The sequence below is a fragment of the Alligator mississippiensis genome, chromosome 1 (assembly GCF_030867095.1).
Source record: "Alligator mississippiensis isolate rAllMis1 chromosome 1, rAllMis1, whole genome shotgun sequence".
Classification (NCBI taxonomy): Eukaryota; Metazoa; Chordata; order Crocodylia; family Alligatoridae; genus Alligator; species Alligator mississippiensis.
The window spans coordinates 96,128,251-96,151,839 of NC_081824.1; the positions used below are offsets into that span (position 1 = coordinate 96,128,251).

General features: G+C 43.8%; 1 protein-coding gene across 8 annotated transcripts in view; it reads right to left on the minus strand.

The window, feature by feature from the left end:
* CDK19 (cyclin dependent kinase 19) overlaps window positions 1-23,589 on the minus strand; it is a 219,732-nt gene that overhangs the window by 16,496 nt on the left and 179,647 nt on the right. For 7 of the 8 annotated variants that reach the window (XM_059732902.1, XM_059732897.1, XM_059732905.1 and 4 more), the window contains 3 exons: window positions 14,999-15,077; window positions 9,058-9,321; window positions 1,360-5,935 (listed from right to left, as the gene is read on the minus strand). In XM_059732902.1, the coding sequence (XP_059588885.1) occupies window positions 5,804-5,935; window positions 9,058-9,321; window positions 14,999-15,077 (475 nt within the window). In that variant the 3' untranslated portion in view covers window positions 1,360-5,803. Of the gene's footprint in view, window positions 1-1,359; window positions 5,936-9,057; window positions 9,322-14,998; window positions 15,078-23,589 lie in introns of those variants that run through there. The other variant, XR_009464037.1, reaches the window with a different exon arrangement.

Sequence of the window (23,589 nt, forward strand, 5' to 3'; positions counted from 1 at the left end):
AATTTGTCTAGTGTCACCCTTCAGTTACTAGACCAAAGCAGATAAAGGCATAATTATCAAATTTCTGATCCCCCATGCCAGTCCTTCACAGACTGTAATCACTTACTGTTGTCTTTGATAACTGAAATAGATTGTTGTCCACTGCAATCTCTCACCAAAAGGCATGGGTTTTCAACCCTTAAATCATTCTCATGGGTCTTTTCTGAACCCTCTTCCAATTTATCAACTATCTCCTTGATTTATAAACATCAGAAATAGACACAGTATTTCAGTAGTGGTTTCAGCAATGCAAAAAACAGACACAATGAAACTGCCCTACTCTGTGTTCATCCCATTTACATATCCAAACGTTATGTTTGCCCTATTAGCCACAATATTTCACTGGGAACTCACATGATCAGAATATCCACCACAATCCCCAGACAATTCTTTCAGAGTCGCTGCTTCCCAGGACGCAGGTTCCCATTCTGTACATAATGACTTGTTCTGTATGGTACTTTCAGACCCTTCAAGTGAAAAATACTATATGCTGAACATAAATATAAACGAAGTAAAAGAAAGAAACAGTAAAGGAAAATGTGCCTGCATCACATGATACCTACTCTTTAAACATATCATGCAACTAGAAGCCAGTCCCATCTCTATTTGTCAGAAACCACCAGTACACGTTACCTTGTCCAAAAAAATCAGTAAAAATTGAAGTCACCTCATTAATGCTGGTGAAGATGATAAATGTCAGCCATGCTATCATACACAACCTTTAAAGAGAAAATGGGAGGAGTTCATGAAGAAGCCAGGGTAATGACGACCATCTCGGAAACAGCAACTTAATGGAATTAAAATGTGAAGCTCAACAGAGCATGGAAAAAGTCAACTTGAAAAGCAGAGCTAAGCTCTTTAACTTATGTCCTTCACTTTCCATGCTGTCATTTTAGTGTTTTGAGTCATTAGAACCAAAGACAGCCTAGAAATCATATAATGAGGGGAAATTTAGCCTCAAACTTATAGCTTTTTTCAGAAGACAAATATATAGGGCCATCAGACTAGTAATCTTATATTTCTACAAGCAGCATCACTGCTGCACAGTAAAGTACTTTTAAAGAGAGAGCAAAACCTTATTGAGACCATTTCAAATCTGTTTTGCTTGTCCATAAAGCTGCATTCTATTTTGATACATACAAAACCATAAATACCCTCTTGGGTATTTTAAAAAAAGCTATAATTCCAACTTTTAGGTTTTCCAGGCTCTATTTTGGGGGGTTTATGATATAAACACCCTGACCACATACTGCATTTCTCTGGGATAGATCTTCCTTCTTAAAGCCAAAAGCTTAAAGTTTACAAAAGTTTCTAGCACGCTTATCTGATTTGAACATTTTATTATTATTACAAATGTATATTATTTTTATTTAAAAAATTCACACTGAAGCAAAGTCAATTTAATTTCATTACAACCAAGAATATAAAATAAATGCAATGAACTCATAGTTTTGTTTTAACAGTCATTTCAAGAGTGACATCAGGACAACTTAAAAGCAGTAAACTCTTTAACTGCAAAATGGGAAACAAATATTTTGCCCTGTGGTTCTTGAAGTCCATCAGCAGGGGCACTGCTGTAAGTGCCCACCACAGAGCTAGAACAGGAAAGCTCTGCTGCGGAAATCTCTAATAAAACTACAAAAATGAGGGATGCGTGCAGGAAATAATAATAATAAAAAATAACTGAAGTGAGACAGGCAAATGTCCACAAATAGTAAACATGGGAAAATACAGCTAGAACAATTTGAAAGTATACTACATTACATATATAAAAAGTTCTTTAAATTGCTGTTAAAAAGGACATCTTCTGCCCACATTTTGTGTAATACTTTTAGTGTCTACACAAGACAGATTTTTAAAAAAATTAAATAGTATTAATTTACTACTAAATATTTAGGAGATAACAGTGCATTAAGGACTTTTTTCATATAGTAATACATATCGCTGCTGTGTGGCGACATTTTTAAAAGATTACATATGGCCTTATGTACAATACATTTATTTAACCCTAAAACAATTCTTTGCTTAATGGTGTATAAGTACCATTACTGAAGATTATGAAGGGGAACTAAGATTATGTTTATATAAAATATTATACACATTTGAATACTTCAAGCTTCCCCCCTATCCCCTCTCAGAATGCTCTTCCCTCCCCCCCACCCCCCAAAAAAAGATACAGTGTCACAGATACAGTGCAGGACTCACGGCTTTCACAATATTCTTCCTTCATTGTGCAGTTTGTGCTACATAAACTTCATCAATGTAGACTATGCTGCTAATCCTATTCCCCACTTTTGTGTTTCCTCCAAAGGCCAGAGCAGAAACATCGCAGAATGATACTGGATGGTCCAAATGCATCACCAAGGGAATGGGAAAAAAGGCTTATTGGTATCACTTTCCATTACAGGTGCTCCTCACTTAACGACCTACCTGTTTAATGACCACACGGACTTACGACCAGCGAGAACTGGTCGTGAGTACGAGAACTTTGGTCGTAAGTACGAGCACTTTGGTCTTTGAAACGGCAGCACGGCGTCTCAAGCCAAGGCACGCAGTATCAAGGGGCGGCTCGTCGCTTATCGACCAATTCGCTTAATGACCTAGTCGCAGGAACAGAACTCGGTCATTAAGTGAGGAGTGCCTGTACTAGGTTTCAGGTTTTGTGGGGGCACACAGAGGTTCAGGGTAAGGATAAAAAAGGGAATACCAGTATGTATCAACTGCTATAACTGACCAGGCACAAAAATATACATGCTCCTGGTTTCTCACAACAGATTACCTGATTAACCTTTCGACAAAAAGAGCATTTTTCCCTTGTGAAATCACCCCCCAAAACAAGGCTGCTTCATCTTGCGGCTGGCTCCCATCCATCTTGAAAGTCACATATAACTCACCAGAAAAGACCAAACATCCAAAAACCAACTGGCAGAGGAAAGGAAGTAAGTGTGCACAGTAAACATTTCCAACAGTAACCTTTCCCTTTATCTATTCCCCATTCAGCTTTTACCTGGAAGGCAATGGAGGAGTTAGTTCAGTTTTATGAATGCGCGCAGAAGCGGCAGGGCACTGGAGCACAATAAGTGATTTAGATTAAGCAAATAAAGAAATACTTATTCAGCTCATGGCAGTCATTCTAGGGGATGGAAGCTCACTGAATTAAAGCATATTACAATGCTGTGAATCTTCACACTTCGTACATACGTGAACCTACACTAAAATTTAACTTTGTTGGGACCACAGGAATCCAACTCAGCCAGGAGAAGACTTGTCCCTTTCCACCTCCTGCCATTACCAGTACTTTGAAAAGGTGGCAAAGAGTATAAATATTAAACAATTATGCTCAAAGAGACAATAGTGCTTTGACTGGATAGAGGGGTGAGAAGAGGAGACGACAAAGCAGCATATATCAAGGGCTGCTAGTCAGAAATGTGGAAGCCAATCACAAGAATATCCAACAATGTTGTTGGCAGGGGCCAAATTGTTCCTCAGATACAGCCATGCGGCTCCTCCTAACTTCAATAAAAACTTGGGGTAATTAATCCTGGAAAAGATTTTAACCCTAGCAGATTCACTGAACTCAAGTAAAGAACCAATGAAAATCAGTTCCCACCAACAAAGTTACTCAGATACACATGGCACATAATATCATAGAGAATAAAGATGAAAAGTATTCAGTAGGAGATGGTTTTGTCCTAATAACAATTGGCAATATTTCTCTTCAAATTGCTCCATTTCATTTTCACTGCTCTTTCACTCATTTTAAATTTAATTTTACCTCCAGACACTTCTCTGAGAAGACCAATGTCATCGAAGTCATGTGGCCCATGATCTGGCCAAACCACATACATTTCCAACTGCTTATTAAAATAAAAGATTTTTGCAGGGATGAAAGATCAGTCTCCACAGAAATATTTATCATTCTTGTATGACTGGGATGAATGAATATTCTCCTTGGGGCATACATATCTAACACCCTGCTAACATCTACCACTAATTTATTGTGAAATGTTTACTGCTTTACATCTAAATTCTCACATGGATTCGGGCTAGAACACGGAGTCAGACAGAAGAGACCACACTGTAAAGTGTAAATTCCAATAATATGCCCTTTTTATACATAGCTTGCTCCTTCTGCTACCTTTTTTTCAGCAATCAATTAAAAAAGCCGGGGGCTGCTTATCCAGCTCGTAACATTTTAAAGTAAATAAATGTCTTTCCAGTTTTAGTGCAATGAGAATCATGAGCCTTCTTTAAGCAATGAAATATAAAATGGAGCTGCCTCAAGTTATGTTACGTTTCTCTGAATAGCTGAGGCTTCATTAATTGAATTGTGGTCCTCTGATTATGCTTGTGAATGCTGATTATTTACCTGGCATAGCCTGCCTGTTATCCATCCACTTACAGTCCTCAGGCACAATCAAAATATATTTGCTCTTGGGGGAAGGGGAAAAAAAACACCAAATAAAACCCCAACCTATTTCAGTGCAATCAAGTGCATCTGGTGTAACTAATCTGGGATAATCACAGCAATGGGAAGAATACAGAATATCCACTATAAACATGAGAAACTAGAACAGTTTTTAACATGCTCTTTAAAATGTACAATATTTTTACTTAAATGTAATGATCCTATGTAAAGACGGATACTTCTTTGTTCTTTATAAGTCTTAATATTTTCTGTATTTAGATAAATGATTCAGGGAAACCAACAAAAGAGACTGCAACATCAAAAGCAGGATTTACAGAACATACTAAAGAGCTGTTTAACAGAAAGACAAGCCCTTCATCCCCACACTCTCTTCTATCAAGACGTGAGGCCAGTCAATGCATATTCCTGGCTATTCTGGGTGCACAACCAGGGAAGATGTTCCATTGCTTTGTTCCAGCAGAGCCCTGAAGGCCATCTCCTTTTCATGTAACCATCATGGTCTAATTTAAAATAATGTTTAATTCAAAGCTACTTAGAAGGTGATAGCTGTAATCAATGGGATTCAATATGAATGATTTAAAAAACATTCATGATCTTCTGTTTGGTGTTCGGTCCAGTAGCATGCAGCATATTAGCTGCTGCAGAGACTTGGGTTGGGTACTTTTTTTTCTTTTCTTTTCTTTCCTTTATTTTTTTTTATTTTATTTTAATTTTTTTTTTTAAGACCTTGCCTGAAAACTAGATTAATAAAAACAGAATAGTAAAATACTCTGGAACAGTAAAATTCGCTTTTCTTGACATCCATGAGCAAAACAGTAATATCCTGTGAAAATAACATAGTGCTTTAAAAAGGTGCATTATACTTGTATAGCTAAACTGGTTTGCCTAGTAAAAAACTAACTATATACAAGCTTGAAAGCCTGGGAGTTCAAGATTTTAAAACTGTAAAATCCCATTAAAGAGATTTGCAAAGATAGACTTATGGCGATCAATACAGCATGAGAAAGGTGCACCAGGAATCCTTCAAAAATTCCAAAAGTTAAAGAAGTTAAGTGCTGGGTTCAGATCAGAAGATTTCATCAGAGTAACCACAACAGGACACATGCGAGGGGAAGCTGGGGGGCACTTCACAAGAATCTCCTTTATGGCAATGATGAAAAGACAGAGTTGTCTGAAAAAAAATCTTCAGTAACTAAAGTTTTCCTCTTGTAATTGTGAATTTTAAATCTGCATCGCAGTTTGCATTTTTGGTTCTTCTCATTATTATGAACTTCATATTGCTGGAGTCTTCTGGCTTTTAGTCCATTCCTTTCCAAGCACAGTCTATTAGGCCTCTCAGTACCTGTGAGATTGATGAGACTGGTGATACTGAGAGCTCTGCTGAGATGATGTGGAATAGCCCATTGTACTCTGGGACTGAGAAGATCCCTGAATGTTGCTTTGGTAACTCAGGCGTGAGCTGGAGTGCTGAAGAAAAATAAAGCAGAGTGAAAAAACTGAAAACAGCTGAGGGAATTTTTCACAGCCAAGAGGATCGTTCAAATCCAAGTGGCAGGTAAAAGTGACTGGAAAACGTTAATATAGAAGTTCAGTATGATAAATAATCATTATTATTAATACATTATCCAAAATATGCAAGCTGCCTGACAGACGCATAGAAAGACACACTTTCAATCAAAAAAGGGCAGCTTTCAAAGGGAAAATATGCACTTTTTAAAAGTAGATTATGGTACATTCCTACTTTCTAATGTCAACTGTTACAGAGGTCATATCCAACTACGATGACTGCATTTAATATTTATCATTTTTTACTTCTATGCCAAAATTAACTAAACAGATATAAATAACTGCTTGCTCCAACCCTCACCCTGTTCCCCAAGATGGGGTGTTGTAAAAGTACTGGAAAGACAATGTATTTGGTTTGATAGAAGAGATTTGGTGATAAATTCAAATAATAATATACTATAATTTTAAAATCGGGTCTCTGGGCTCCCAGTTTGGCAGAAACAAAGAAACTGATTTTCCTGTGGTTTCTCTTGAAATTGCTTGAGTTTCCAAACCCCACTTTTGCAAAACCAAAAAGGTGTTGTTATTCATTAATCTTATTAAAATGAATTAATCTCATGAATCTGGGCTAGATGAAGAAACATCAGCAGCTTTAAGAATATTATAATTTTCTATTGTCTTTACAGTATTTTACAGATTCCTAGAAGAAAAGTCAACCTACCTATGTCTTCCCATTTCCTTATCAATAACATACTGGTCTACTAATAGGTATCATTATTCAACAGAGGATGTAAAATGCATACCCTTTTTCATGTCAAATATTTCAAAGCCCTGTGCAAAGAAAAAATAAATCTGGCTTTCAAACCAAGGAAGTGCTGATGTGCCCTGGTCTTGGTTTTTGTTTTTAAAAGCTCAGGTTTTGTTGCCTTAACGTTTAATGTCCAGGCATTCAAAAGAGAAAAAGAAATAAATGTTTTGGCACCATCAGTGATAAAGTTTAATCTATACTCCGTTAAAAACATAAATGAAGAATTTGGACTAGATTGCTGGAAAAGGAAAAGGTCAGAATGTTAAACAAAAAGCAAGGCCATGCCAGCAAAGTAGAATGCAGACACACAAGGAACCTAAAGCAGTAGTAAAGCAGACTGGCTTTGATCAAATAATATAAAATATTGTTCATCAAAAGATTTGAAATCAAAAGCTAAATCAAATGATTCTGCCCCCTGAATTTTGTAGAAGCTATAAGGGAGTCAGATCAATGCTGTAAGACTACAGGAAGGCATTAACTAGCCTATGCTTATTTTAGTCTCACAGAAGAAAATTTATTTTAACAGAGCCCAGATTTGGACAAATTGCAGACATTCCATTACTGATACAAGACAAATAGCCAGCTAAAACTAAGGAGCATATGAATACCAAAGTAAAAATAGATAATCAGATTGTATGAATTAACAAATGATTTAATGGGGATATACAGATAACATACACTGCAAGAAAGCCTTGAAGGGAGGAGACACTGAAACAAATGGCTGCAGGCTGAGAAGAATCATTTCACTGTAACTGCCCTAAAAAGATAAGATTTAAACCAGGAAAAGACTGTGAGGGGGAGGGCTGCCCAGAACTCTGAAAACTTCCAAAGGATCCAAGAATTAGCAAAAAAAAAAAATCCTTTAATAGAGACAGAAACAAGGCAGTAATAAACAATCTGCACCTGAACAGTTAGAGAGACTTGTCCAGACCAAAAGCCAGGCTGAAACTTATAAAAGAAAGCTAAATTGTCTTTACTCCTAATTGGCCATTACAACTTCACAATAGCTTGCAATGAAGAAAGAAAATTAAAAAATGGGAGAAAATGTCTAGCATCCAGAAATTAATTATCTGGCGGTGAGGGAAGGATTATGAAGTCAAAGCAGCTATGCATTTACAAGAAAGATTAAATACATGCTGAGACGAATCCTTCTCTGAGAGGATCCAAATGACAGAATCTGCAAAACCATAACTACAAGAAATATCCATTCTATTCTTTTTTCAATAATTTTATTGAAAAAATACATGTAGGCCTTTAATGTAGGCTTCATTTTTTTTTAATTAAAAATATATTTTTCTAGTAATACTCAGTGAATCTCATCAGAAATGACTGTGGTCTACCCACATAATTGGGAGCTTGTTTAATAAAAATTTTTGTGTGTCTCAATATATGTCACTTTCAGTGGAAAAATACTCTAATTTCAGTAAACACTGACAAATGTGCTAATTCAAAATTAATTTGGAAATTTCATTCTCATGTAATAAATTCTAATGTTACTGTACTGAGACAGGAACATAACAGACCAATCTGTTGCTACTAAAAAATAAAATACTACATTTGAAGATTTATATTTGAATTTTCTCTTATAGTTGAGATGAAACAGTAGCATTATTATAGTGCCCTGCTTTAGAATAAAGCACGCTGATCCACTAATGCTCATAGGCTATAGTAACAAAGGAACTGTACTTTAAGATTAAAGAACAGTTAGCGAGGATTAGGACAAATAATAGAATCTGAATGGTCCTATCATCTTGATGAAGCAGAAGAGAAGGTGTCAGGAATTAAAGAGCTGGCTGCTCATTTAGCTACTTTTTACCAGGACTGCTTTTCACACAGGCTTCAATTTTGCAAAGTTGCTGAATGCTTCGGACTTGATCCTGTGTAAAGCATTTAAGTACGTGACAGTGGTTCCACTAGTTTTCATAGAGTTACTCACAGCCTTATGTTAAATACATATTTAAATTCTTTGCCGGATAGGAGCCAGAACGCTCAGCACAGTACAGGATACAGCTCATTGACCGAGAACAGCTGATGAAATCTATATCTGCAACAGCATGCAATTCACTTCCAGTTAACTCTGAGACAGCAAAATCCTTTCTAAACTGAAGCATGCGCATTCAGGTGACAATGAGCTTCAGCTTAAAGTGTACTTGTTCTCTGACACACACACACACACACACACACACACACACACACACACACACTAAAAATCTTAAGAGTGCGACTATACCTTGCTCCTTAAAATAACACAAATGAGAAGAACCAAAGTCTGTACCTGATAATCTGAAGGCATAACAGGCCCGCCTGAGTTAGTGCCTGAAGGCCCTATGCGTGGTTTCTTATTTGGAGGCACCTGATTGAGGCCGGAGTCCTGGCTATGCTGGAGTCCTGCCCCAGTGCCCCCTCCTCCTGCTCCACCTCCTCCTGCCGTCCCATTTGTCTGGGTACTGTTTTGTTGCTGTTGCTGCTGCTGAGGTGCTGCTTGCTGTTGCTGCTGAGGTGCTGTTTGTTGCTGATGCTGATTCTGCTGCTGCTGATTCTAGGAGAAAGCACAGCTAGGGAAGGTAACTTTTTCTGGCTTTTTGTTTGTTTGTTTGTTTGTTTAGTTTGGGATTACATGCTCTCAAATTGCCCCTAAACAGAACAAGGAGTAAGAATCAACCAGCCACAGGACAAGAGACAGGTGGACCAAAGTGAAGAATGCATCCTCCACATGCTGCAGGTAGGAATGTGTGCTGATGAGGGCTGGGGGAATTCTGAAGTCATTTCAACTTTATGGGTTTCAATTACTGACTGGAATCAAATGATCTGTGGTTCATTTTTATTTTTATTAAATAGGGAGGCCTAGATAAACAGCAACTTGAATGACAGATGTGTAACTCATAAGAACATAAGAACTACCATTTACTGGGTAAGACCATACGCCCATCTTGCCCAATAAATATCCTGTGTCACACAGTGGCAGAGAGTGGATGCTGAAAGGGAAAGTGAACTGGGTATGACCAGGGTTTTTTCCACTGTTCCTCTCTTACTTGCAGTCTTTAGCATTTACAGTTGAGCCAGAGGCTGTATCCTCAAGTCCCATGCTCAAGAGCTACTTGATGCACCTTTCCTCCAAGAATTTGTCCAATCCCGTTTTTTGAATCTGCCTAAACTCCTCACCCTAGCCAGTCAATCAGGATCATATTAATTGTGAGGAGGGTAGAAGGCACAATCAAGAAAATGGCGGTCACATGCTTCACTTTATACACTGCTCTATGCTTGTCCTTTCACAGCACCTGATGAAGTGAGATCAAATTCACAAAAGCTTATGCTCTCTAGATACATTACAGCCTATAAGATGCATTATTTACCCTGACTTCTGGTCCCATTATGAACCACTGCAAATAAGCTGTAGTATACTGAGAAAAAGCAGTGGGGCACAGTAATAAATAGCAATGTGTTGATACCTTCCACCCAACATTCAAAACAGCTTTCCAGGCAATGAATTAAACATCACAGCAGTTTTGTCAGATAGTAGCATTATTCCCATTTTACAGAGACATAGACACAAAGTGAATTGTCCCCAGGCATGCAGCACGCCCATGAAAAATGAGGAACAAATCTCACTACTGCATTACAGCTCTGCATCTTACACCTTGCAATGAGAAATACCTTAGTAAGAAAGCCACGCATGGTATAGCAGATACAGAAGAGTTTTGTTGGTGGCAGTAAGAAGGAAGAGGAACAGGGCATATAGTCCAAAGATAGAGGGTTGAAGGAAAAGAAAAGTTTTCTGGCAGTACAAAGGCTGAGGTAGAATGAGGAAATGACAAAAGGTGTCTAAAGATGGGTGGGAGAGAGGAATATAAATGAAAACCAGGAAGGCCTGGCAGCAAATAGGAAAGAAAGAATGGGTAGAGTGGCTGTGGGAATAGGACAAGAAATGACACTATTTACAGCAGAGACATAATGACTTGAAGGAATGGGACAAGAAGTGAACTGTGATGGGCCAGGGATTGACAGATACTCTAATGTAAGGAGTATCTCAGCTGCATCATTCTTGTCTCTGCTTTGGGGCTTTGCAGAGGCTCCCAATCGAGGGCACCGCTATACAGCCAAGGCAATTACAAACGTGACTATTTTATTTACTGTTTATATTATTAAATATAATATTCTCACTCCACAAAGAAAAACATTTCTTTATTGCAGCTTCAGACGTACTTTTAAATAAAAACTCTGAGATGTTGTACAAAGCAGTTAAGGTCTTTGCTGTAAACACTATAAAATGTTATGGAATTGAGAACTCATTACAAGGTTGTTCGGGGATACATTTATTGAGGCACCATTTATCAAAGCTTTGATGTGGTCAGTTTTTATAGAAAGCTGATGCAACTAACTTCCCATAAGTTGCTGAAACCAATTGCCTTTGGCAGAAATTTTTTGACAGTCTCGCTAACCAAAAGCTATTTAGTTACCACTGTAAAATTAAGTCAAAATGTACACTGGTGGCATACATTGTGGCAGTCACAAGTTACACATCAGAGGAAATTCATAAGAATGTATGTATTTAGGAGTGGAGAGAAGCACAGATTATCCGGCATTTTCAAGTACCTAGGAGTAACTGATGTTTCACGTACATGTTCAGTGACCCAAGAATGCTTCCTACTGCTTGTATGCCTCAGACCCAGTCAGAGACAGTTCCTATTTTAAGAGAGACTTCAACAAGCTAATTTCCTAAACAATTTTAAGATTACTGCTATTGAATGTTTTCTTAAAAGACATTATTTATCTACTGGTGTTGACTGAGCCATTAGTAGTTATATAAATGATGGTCCTAATTAAGACTGCTTTTGTATCACAGTTCTAAGATGTCTGGGTCTTAGAAAAAAATCAGTTATGTGACATGTTGCGGGGGTGTTTTGCCTATGGGTGCTTGGATGTAAGCTGAACCATTTTTATTGCAAATCGTGAAAGCTGCCAAGTTGAAACCTGGACTGCATGAAAAACTGAAACAGTGGGAATCCCCATGACTCGGGCTTGCCAAGCACTGAAGGAAATGCAGAGTCCATGTTTCCTCTGACTTCTGATAAAGGCGGCATGAAACTTACCTCAATGGTTTGAAATATCTATGTGATGGAGCTGCTGCTCCTGCTGCATTTGTAAGACGTAGAGGTTTAGTCTACACTAGATAAAGGTTTGCCAGTACAGCTGTAACCAGCTAACCCTGCTAGTACAGGCAACAAAACAGTGCTTTTAGGTAGAGTGTTTCCTAGTTTCCAGAATGGAAGCTATTTTTATGAATATTATATTGCAGTTTAACTAATTAACATTATTTGGTCAGACTACCCCATGCTCCGGTCTAGAAGGAGTGCCAGGAAGAGCAAGCAGGAACAAAAATATGGTCAGTCGAGACAGCTTGAATGAACCAGTGAGATCATTCTCTTCCCAGGTACCAGCCATGAATCACACAGCTGTTTTTCCAAGGCCAGAGTCCAATGGTCAAAGGACCAACAATAGTTAAAAGCAGTCCCAACAGAAAGAGACGAAACAGTCTATAGCTGCTTGACACTGACAGACGCACACTGGGACTAAGGGACAAAGAATGCAGCAGTGCAATCTGTCTCTTCCAGCCGAAAGATAGGGGTGTCTGGGTTGAGCATAAGTTTCTGAGACTTCCAAGGATAAAGTTTTGGTAAGACCAGATAATATATGGTATTTGTTGTTTTAACTCTTTTCTCTGATTACTATGTGCCTTTGAATAAACAGAGAATATATTTGGAAACACTGCTCTTGAGTCACTTAAACTAGCCGCTGGAGACAGACTTACAGAGGGGAAGTTTTTTACAGGTGCCCAAAATAGCTGGGTCTGTATCAACACAAACAGAACCAGGAACTGCTCCTGCCCATATGTCTGGTCTGACTGATAGAACCAGGGATTCCACCAAGAGAAAGGCATAAGTGCAAAATCTCCTATTTGAGAGGGACTACGAAGGGGTCTAAGGCACTGGTGGCTACATAGCTGTGACAGTATGATGGATGAAAGAACAGGTGGGGTAGCCCTATGTTGCAGGCTAAACTGGACTGAACTGAAGCACACCAGTATGGGAGAAAGGCAGGTAAAGACTTGTCACTTAGAAGGACTGCTCAAGACAGACTGGGAAAGAAACTGCAGGCACTGTTTCCTCTAACTGACAATCAGCAGAAACACCTTTTTGCCTGTATAGCACTATCCACACACTAAGACTGACTGGTATAGAAATATCATACACTGTAACTTGCAACCAATACTGCTATCCCAGCAAATTTTCCAGCACAAATCTGGCCTGAGTCAGGGGAACAGCTTCTATCACAGACTCCCATGTGCCTTTGCACTACAGGATAGCAAAAATAGGTACTGGCAGTGGTTTCCAAAGTTTTGAAATGCTAATTAAAGGTCATCAAAGCATTTTATTGTATTGCAAAATAAAACATATTTTTGATCTGTTACTGGACATTTAGGTCTTACTTTTTCCTATGATCACATCATGATGTTTCATTGAAATTACAGTTGCAAATCATTAGCTTTAATTAAAATATGTTTCAAGAAATGTAGTACTGTTTTCAAACTTATTTTAAGTAACAGCTAGTTCAAGAATCAATGTTCCTTTGTGAGCACTGCACTGAAGGGTTTTGCTATTTTCATTGAGTAGGCTTCATATCTTGTAATGATTACCCAGAGATCCCTATGGAAGAAAGCTGTCATTGAAGTAGTTATGAGACAACATAATACGTTGTGTCCGCACTTTCCCTGGTAAAGTAAACCCAACATTCAGCAGTTGCGTAGCTCATTGAAAAAACGGAACAAATTTTGTATTAAAAGGCCTAAGGACAGCAACATATTTCCCAGTACTACCATCTTCTTCTTATCTATGCACCTATTACTAAAATGAAAATCCAGCTGCATGTCTGAAAGAAGAGGATTTTAATTAGAAAAATCTTAGGATTTAGTTTGTGTCTGTGAATTTAACCACTGATTAATGAACATTTTAGAAAAAGAAAATTTTGTTAAAGATTTATTTTTTAACTGGCTATGAGCTGAGAGGATTTCCCTCCATATGGCTTCCAGCTAAACCAGGAAACCCAAAAACAAAACTTGACATAACTGAAGATGTGTTATGGGTTGTTGTTCTTATTTTTAAATATGGCTTAAAAAATAGGGGAAAAATCCTGCTAAAGATCTTTTTAGCCTTTTTGATACCTTATAAAGTACCAAAACATGGCACAAAATCCATTTTTATAATACTGCAGACTGGCTTAAAAATAACTTTTCACTGTAAGAAGGAATTCAATAAGCAATATATATTTTAAAAATGTCCTTTTTTCTTTTAAATTAACTAAATGTTCTGCAAGACCTTTATTTACAGCATGCTTACATATGTGACAGTCCTCAAAGGCCATTTACAAAACTAAACTGCTTTAAATATGTATGCTCTATTATGGCATTTTTGTTTAACAAATACAAAGTTACTAAGAAGATGCAAATATTTACTTTTAAATATATTTTACCTCATGATGTTTCTTCTTATTTGGTAAGTAGCAGGAGTTTAAAAAAAGCAAAGTAAGTCACTGAATGTTAACCATATCAGTATCATGACTTTTATGGTATCTTAATTAGGCTTTGTGGGTTTTCTACTCTTGAAAACAAGCTAGGGAAAAGTATAATTCCTATTGTATTTAGTAGATTAACCATGTCCCTGTTCTAGACATTTTTTTTTGTCTCACAATGTGTATAAATCAACAGTGGCCGAAAAAGCACACATTACTCTTTCAAATGTGTTATTGATGAGCATACTTTTAAATCAAACTGGACACCTTTGTTGTATGGAACATCCTGATCAGAGGACATGCAGAGTCAAAGGGTTCCTCTTCGATCATAACAGCCCCTTTACATGTAGCCATCAGGATGCTTATTGATTACAGAATAAGGCCCCTTCCTTTTTCTTCTTCTTGTCACATTAGTGCTAATGGTGTCTAACAGGCTGTGTATTAAGTGTAAAGAAAATACAAGTTATCTGACTCACTTCAATTTACCACATATTATTAATTAAATACTTTCCAATGTACCAACAAGTAATTTTGGGATGGTCTTGTCTGGAAAATACATTCTTGAGTAACAGCCCATGTTCTATTAATTTTCCCTTAGAGGCATCATTACATTTTTGTTGCACATTAGACACAGTATTTTTTTACTATACCTTATCCCCTTTCTCTTCGGGTTCATCCTCATTGAGGAATTCTCGTTTTGGATAAGGAATCTGACAGCCAGCAAACACACTGAAATACAACAAACAGCAAATTAAAAGAAAACAGTAAATTTGTTTAACACCATCTCTTTCAGGGTTTTTTTTTTCCTTTTGCTTTTATGACTCCTAGTTATTAGAGTAAGTGGCACTTTGAATTATCCAACATACAAATACAGCAGGACATGCACTGATTTTAATTTGAACTCTGCTTGCTTTTGGCCTGCTGCCTGCGCCTTCAGCATTCACAGCAGATCTGAATGAGTACAAATGGCAGAACGATTATTTGCTGTCAGGACACCACATTTGTTCACTTGGTCATCCAAATCAACAAGAAATTCTGCAGCATTTGGCTGGGAGCATGTATGGCACAGTGTACTGAAAACCTGTTCCAAGCCAGTTAATGTCATGGGAACTTTCTCATTGCCTTCAACCCTTTTTGGATCAGGCTCCATACATCCTGGCTGATAGGTGTAAAACTGGATACAGTCTCTGAAGCCTTTCATAGGGAAAAAAATAGCTTTGAGACCGAGTTAACTAACAAGATACAAAACACCATTTAGTACCTAGAGTAGACAGTTTTAGCATCTTAATTATCATGCTACTTGATTGCTTTGAAATCTGAGGGAACTAGATCAGTCTGGGACAGCAGCATATAAATACCTGAGAGAGATACTGGTAGACCAATTCCCATCTGAATTTCAACATTTCTTGCTGGTGTCTGGCTCCAGGAAGGCACTTCTGTTACAACCCAATCAGAGTTTTGAAAGTGCTAAACTGTATCTCTACTAGGTACCAATTGGCATATCAAATAATTTGGGCTAACTCAATTTTAAGAAAATAAGGATGAACAAAAAAAACTTCTAAAGAAAACTTTTTTCCTAGTCGAGCCCAGATCAACATGTGGAACCATTCTGATCCTCCATACATAGCAGCAGCAGCAGGGCTGGAACAGTTAGATCCACAGCAGCAGACCTCTAGTACTTGAGGTAATGAGGTTGTTGGCTTCAGAAGTAGTCTGTTGTTCTCTAGATGGACCAGCCACTAGACAGGAATGAGAGATGTTTCGCTAGCTATTTGCTAAAAGCAAAGCAACAATGGATTCTGACTTTTATTCCAGATCCTAGTGTGGGAAAGTGCCTACTGATTACAAAGCCTTCTTCCTTTTCCCCTGCACATTTCCCTCCCTGCTGTTACTCCTTCTCAATACCCTCTCTTTACCACCCCCACAACCCAGGTCATCTCCAGTCTGATCTTCTCCCCAGTGCCTCTCTCCTATGCAATGAGAGCACAGGAGAGAATCTTTCAGTTCTTCTAGCTGCTTTCAGTTTCTGTGCCTGGATACACTTCATCCTCCTGGCAGGTAGAGGGAGCAGGAGCAGGCAAAGTCCTACTAGCTCCTCCAGTCCGGGAATGGAGTATGCCCAGTTAAAATAAGAATCTTTGTAAATCTCAGAAGACAAACTAATGAGCTTCTACAGAGCATGCTTGAACTGAAATTTTTCAGAAGCTTAAAACCAAACCAAATTTGAGTGGACTTTCACAGAGCCAGCAAATGAAAAATAAATACTTTAAACCACAGAAAGATGCTCCCTAATTTCTGATGTAGAGCTAGAGCCTCTCAGGAACATGTTAGTAAGATTTTTAATGTGGACAAAATAACAATGTGGGCCAAGCCATTTCAGGTAAAATTTTCCAAAAAAATTCAACCTGAGGCAGATACCAGGCATGGAAAATCTCAGTCTAAATGATTAGAAGTTGTAGTGCCAGTCTTATAATAGAAAATTTTAGGCAACCTGCAGTACAGTTTGTCAAATGCACTACATCCCCATGGCCAGAGCTGAACTGCAGGGCTCTTTGCTGACTGGATTTGGACCCAGCAAGCGGGGTAAATGGTGGCTACGCCACCTGCAACCCAGATGGCATAGTTATTCAGGCTTGATCCAACCTGTAGGCGAGGGGAGGGCAATTATTTCAGGTGGAGGGCCGCTTCCCGAGTTATGGCAACCCATTGAGGGCTGCACCCTTTGACAGGTGCCCTGCCCCCTGGTCGCCATCTTGTTACCAGAAGTCCTGCCCCCTACCCCTGACCTTTGCCACCAGAAGTCCCTCTCTTTGCCCCCCATAAGTACTGCTTGCAGATAGGGGTTTTGCCATATCGGAACCAGAAAAATACCAAATTATATTCTAAAAATCAAAACATGTACTACAACATTAATTAATTTAATTAAAAAAATATTTTGTCCTGTTTTACATGTGTTTGTGTAGTGTACATACAGGTGACAGTATAATAGCTTAAAATGAAATCTTATTCTTGTATATTGTGGGAGGGGGTGGTTGGGTGGGTATAAGTTTGTGGGTGTGTAGTTATGTGGGGTGTGGGAGAGGGTATGGGTGTGTATCTGGGTTTTGTGGAGGGGTGGATAGGCATGAGGGGTATGGGCATGTCTATGTGGGGTGGGAGAGCATGTGGGGGTGTGTGTGGATGTGTGTGGGGGGTATGAGGTTGGTGAGGGGCTGTGAGTGTGGGGGGAGGGTGGCTGGGGAGGGTTGTGGCACTGCGTGGAGGGGAACGGCTTGCCCACAGCCCTCCCCCATCCCAGCCCCCAACAGCAGGCCGTGGGGCACTGTGTTCCTGCTCACCGTCACTTCCTCCTCTCATCTGCCACTGCTGCCCTTCTCATGCCACTTCCCCATCCTCCCCCGCCCCCCCACTTGCCGCTCCGGTGCCACATCCCAGCTGCACAGCTGAGACCGCAGCAGGAACTGGACCAGCCTAGCCAGCACTGCATGGAGCCAGCTGAGAATTGCAGGGGCCGGACTGGTTCCTGCCGAGTCCTGCAGCCTGGTGCTGAAGCTGGGACTCACATGGTGCCAGAGCGGCAGGCAGAAAAGCCGAGAAACTGGGCAGTTTAAAAGGGCCCGCCGACTGGGAAAAAGCCCAGTTAGACGCGGGAGCGGCGAGAGATGCGTGGGTGAAAGCTCGCTGTGCCCCCGCTCCCCCGAAGCCCCCCAGAAACCCTCCAGCAGCCGCGGAGCTCCCCGCTGACCCCCAGCGCAGCCGGGGTAAGCGGGGCCCGTGGAGAGAAGGGGCTAACCCCCTTAGTGTGTGTGTGGGAGGAGGCAGCTGAGTGGAGCCGGGCCGGGTCAAGCCCTGCCCAGGCCCCTACTTGGCCCAGCCCCCCAGGGAGAGAGAGAGAAGGGGGGGTTACTCAGCAGCCCCCCTCCAGTAAGGCAGGGTCCCCCAAATCCCGGGCAGGGCCCCCTTATTTGCCTTAAGAGCAGCTTCCTCGACGGCAGGCCCACTGCGCATGCGCGCAGTTTAAAAGGGCCCGCCGACCGGGAAAAAGCCCAGTTAGACGCGGGAGCGGCGAGAGACGCGCGGGTGAAATCTCGCTGTGCCCCCGCTCCCCCGAAGCCCCCCAGAAACCCTCCAGCAGCCGCGGAGCCCCCCGCTGACCCCCAGCGCAGCCGGGGTAAGCGGGGCCCGTGGAGAGAAGGGGCTAACCCCCTTAGTGTGTGTGTGGGAGGCGGCAGCTGAGTGGAGCCGGGCCGGGTCAAGCCCCGCCCAGGCCCCTACTTCGCCCAGCCCCCCCAGGGAGCCACGCGACCGGAGCCGCACGAACAGGCTGCACAAACAGGTGCGCTTCTCTGCCGGCGCGTGAGTTAGCGCGGAGTTCACGCGGGAGGGCGTGCAGGAGGGCGCCAGACCCTGCCTGCGCACCCCCCAGGGTAGACAGTCCCAGCCGTAGCCAGCCTACCTGAGGCATGACACAGATGGGCACGTGCCGCACCCCGAGGGTCCCCTTGGGCTCCGCGGCCCCCCCCCCCCGGCACCTCAGAGACGGCCACCCAGACGGAGCCCCTGGTTCCGGGCTTCACGCAGACGGAGCCCCTGGCTCTCGGCTGCGGGGGCTGCCTGTCCCTTTTTCAGGCTCTGGGGCCTGGGAGCATGGCAACCTCCCCTTGCGGGGTCTGCTCCCTTTTGGGGTCTCTGGCGCGCCAGCTGGAGGAGCTCCAGGCCACAGTCCAGAGACTGCGTGCCATCAGGGACTGCGAGCAGGAGATAGACTCCTACTGCCAGGCCCTTCTCCCCCGGGAGGCAGAGGGTAGATCACAGTCTCCCTCCAGGCCAGAGGAGGACTCTGGGACCTCCTGCTGTGTCCAGCCAGGGGCATGGACCAAGGTGGTCAAGGGCCCTAAGGCCCGCCGCACCAAGGCCCCTCCCCCACCAGAACTGAGCAACAGGTACGCACCTCTTGCTGCCCCAGCAGAGCCTGCTGAGTTGCCGGCCCCCACAGGCAACGTGGGCCTAACTGCAACTCCCGCCCCTGCTCTCCCCAAGACAAAACGTAAGGTGTTTGTTGTGGGAGACTCCCTCCTGAGGGGGATGGAGGGGCCAATCTGCCACCCCAACCCCTTAGCCCAGCAAGTCTGCTGCTTCCCAGGGGCCCGCATCCGGGACATTGCAGAGAGGATCCCCAAGCTCCTCAAACCCACAGACCACTATCCCATGCTCCTTATTCATGTGGGCACCAATGACACGGCTCAGAGCACTCCCAGCCAGGTCATGAGGCGCTACAGGGATTTGGGAGTGGGGCTTAAGGGTCTGGGGGCACAGGTGGTGTTCTCGTTGATCCTCCCAGTCTCAGGCTATGGGCTCAGAAGGGACAGGAGGATCTATGTGGTCAACCAAAGACTGCGGCGCTGGTGTCATCAGAAAGGCTTTGGCTTTCATGACCACAGCCCGCTCTTTGGCGAGAGAGGCAGCGAGCTGCTGGGAAGAGATGGTCTCCACCTCTCTCCCCTAGGGAGGAGGCTCTTCTCAGCCAGACTGGCTGACCTGCTCCACCGGGCTTTAAACTAAGCCCGCTGGGGGACGGGGGGACTACCGCCACTGCTGGCCCACTGAACAATCCTTGCAAAGCCAGCGGATCATGGCACTCAAGGGAGCCCACCCCAGCCCCAGCCCTGGTAAAATCTGTGGGCAAGGAAGGAGCCCCCCAGGGGGCACTTGCCTGCCTGTACACAAATGCCAGGAGCTTGGGGAATAAGCAGGAGGAGCTCATCCTCCTGCTCAGTGCAAACAATTACGATGTCATAGGGATCATGGAGACCTGGTGGGACTCCACCCATGACTGGACCACGGGGATAGATGGCTATACCCTGTACAGGAGGGATCGTGTAGAGAAAAGGGGTGGGGGTGTAGCTTTCTATGTTAAGGAAAGCTACGCGTCCCTGCAAGCCGATATTGGCGACCAGGGTGGACGGCTGGAGACCCTCTGGGTTAAAATCCGTGGGGAACACGGCACAGGGGACACAATGGTGGGAGTCTATTACAGACCTCCCACCCAAAGTCCTGAGCTAGACCAGGAGTTTGCCCAGGAACTGGCTGAGGCAGCTTGCTCCAGGACCATGGATGTCATGGGTGACTTCAATTACCCAGACATCTCGTGGGAGGATCGCTCAGCAAAATCTGAGCGGTCACAGAGCTTCCTCTCGTGCGTGGATGACCTCTACCTGACTCAAGAAGTCTATGGGCCAACGAGAGGCAAAGCGCTGCTCGACCTGGTGCTGGCTACTGGGGAGGACCTAGTCGGCGACCTAGTGATCGATGGGAAGCTGGGTGACAGCGACCACGAGCTGATCACCTTCACCATCCGCCGAAAAGCTGGCAAGTCGGTCAGCAACACGCAAGTCCTTGACTTCAGGAAAGCCGACTTTAACAAGCTCAGGAGGCTTGTCAGTGAGGCCCTAAGGGACTGTGACCACAGGGAGAGGGGAGTTCAAGAAGAGTGGTTGCTCCTCAAGGGAGCGATCCTCAATGCACAAACTAAGTCTATTCCATCTCGGAGGAAAGGCAGCAAGAGGGCACAGCAGCCCCCCTGGCTCTCCAGGGACCTAGCAGACCTCCTGAGGCTAAAAAGAAAGGCCTACAAAGGATGGAGGATGGGAGTCACCTCCAAGGAGGATTATTCTGCACTGGTCCGGTCCTGTAGGGAGCAGACCAGGAAAGCCAAGGCAGCAACTGAACTCCAGCTAGCTTTGAGCATCAAGGACAATAAAAAGTCCTTTTTCAGATATGTGGGGAGCCGGAGGAAAAGCAGAGGCAACGCTGAACCCCTGCTGAACCAGATGGGGCAACTGACAACTGACGCCCAGGAAAAAGCCAACCTATTAAATAGGTACTTTGCGTCGGTCTTTCATCAGCCCCATGGGACGCCCGTGCCCGCTACAGGGCCGGGAAGTCCGGGTGAGGGTGATCCCCTGCCCTCCATTAATGCTGACTTTCTGAAGGAACATCTTGAGAAGCTGGATACCTTCAAGTCAGCCGGCCCTGACGATCTTCACCCCAGGGTACTCAAGGAGCTGGCGAGCATCATAGCCCAGCCTCTAGCGCGGATCTTTGAAAACTCTTGGCGCTCTGGTGTAGTGCCCGAAGACTGGAAGAAGGCCAACGTGGTGCCTATCTTCAAGAAAGGGAGGAAAGTGGATCCAGCTAACTATAGGCCCATCAGCCTGACTTCTATCCCGGGGAAGATCTTAGAAAAGTTTATTAAGGAGGCCATCCTTAATGGACTGGCCGACGCCAACATCTTAAGGAATAGCCAGCACGGGTTTGTTGCGGGTAGGTCTTGCTTGACCAATCTCATTTCCTTCTACGACCAGGTGACCTAACACCTGGACAAGGGAGATGAGATTGATGTCATATATCTTGACTTCAAAAAAGCCTTCGATCTGGTGTCCCATGATCATCTCTTGGAGAAACTGGCCAATTGTCGCCTTGGGTCCTCCACGATCCACTGGCTGGAAAATTGGCTCCGGGGTCGGACCCAGAGGGTAGTAATTGATGGAAGTCACTCATCGTGGTGTCCTGTGACCAGTGGGGTGCCCCAGGGCTCTGTCCTTGGACCCATACTGTTCAACATCTTCATTAATGATGTGGACACTGGAGTCAGAAGCGGACTGGCCAAGTTCGCCGATGACACCAAACTTTGGGGCAAAGCATCCACACCAGAAGACAGGCGGATGATCCAGGCTGACCTGGACAGGCTCAGCAAGTGGGCGGACAAGAATCTGATGGTGTTCAACGCCGATAAATGCAAGGTTCTCCACCTTGGGAAAAAAAACCCGCAGCATCCTTATAGGCTCGGCAGTGCTATGTTGGTTAGCACTATGGAAGAAAGAGACTTGGGGGTCATCATTGACCACAAGATGAACATGAGCCTGCAATGCGATGCTGCGGCTAGTATAGCGACCAAAATGCTGGCTTGCATCCATAGATGCTTCTCAAGCAAATCCCGGGACGTCATTCTCCCCCTGTACTCGGCCTTAGTGAGGCCGCAGCTGGAGTACTGCGTCCAGTTTTGGGCTCCACAATTCAAAAAGGATGTGGAGAAGCTTGAGAGAGTCCAGAGAAGAGCCACGCGCATGATCAGAGGTCAGGGAAGCAGACCCTACGATGACAGGCTGAGAGCCCTGGGGCTCTTTAGCCTGGAAAAGCGCAGGCTCAGGGGTGATCTGATGGCCACCTACAAGTTTATCAGGGGTGACCATCAGTATCTAGGGGAACGTTTGTTCACCAGAGCGCCCCAAGGGATGACGAGGTTGAATGGTCACAAACTACTACAAGATCGTTTCAGGCTGGACATAAGGAAGAATTTCTTTACTGTCCGAGCCCCCAAGGTCTGGAACAGCCTGCCACCGGAGGTTGTTCAAGCGCCTTCATTGAACACCTTCAAGATGAAACTGGATGCTTATCTTGCTGGGATCCTATGACCCCAGCTGACGTCCTGCCCTTTGGGCGGGGGGCTGGACTCGATGATCTTCCGAGGTCCCTTCCAGCCCTAATGTCTATGAAATCTATGAAATGGCCATGGCAGGTGGTGGAAGAGTAGCAGCGAGCAAGTGCGTGGTGCACAGCGACAGCTGGGCAGAAGCATGAAGCCCGCGCCGGGGCCAAGGTAACTGGGAGCCCAGGGTGGGGGATGGGCTGGCAGGGGCTCTATGGAACTGGGCTGGGCTTAGCCAGCAGGGAGAGGAGGGGAGCCAACTCAGCTCCACAAAGCCCCTGCTGGCCCAGTCCCATGCTCCTGCTGCCCCGCTCCGGGCCCCGGCAGCACTGGCCCCAGGACACCGGTGAGGGCCCTGTGCTCCCGCCCAGCTGTTGCTGTGCTCTGCACGCCCACTCACTGCCCTTTTCCCCTCACTTTCTGCAGCCATTTCCTCAGTCCCCTCCCTCCCGCCAGCTGGGTGCTCCAGTACCACGTGGTTCCTGGATGCATCACTGGGACTGCAGGAGCCAGCTCAGCCTGGCCCTGAGGACTGGAGTGATTGTCTGCAGTCCTCCCCTGCCTCCCTCCCCACCTTCTTATTTGAATTTCCCTCTGGCACAGGGAGGCAGGAACAGCCCCAGGGTCCCAGGCCTCTGCTAGGCAGAGGCTTCTGGCTAGGGGTGGGGCTGAGGGTGGGGGTGGGGCAGTCCTGGGCCAACCTTGCTGCTGTGGCTGCTTAATCCTGCTGCTAGCACCCCCTAGGTCCTACTG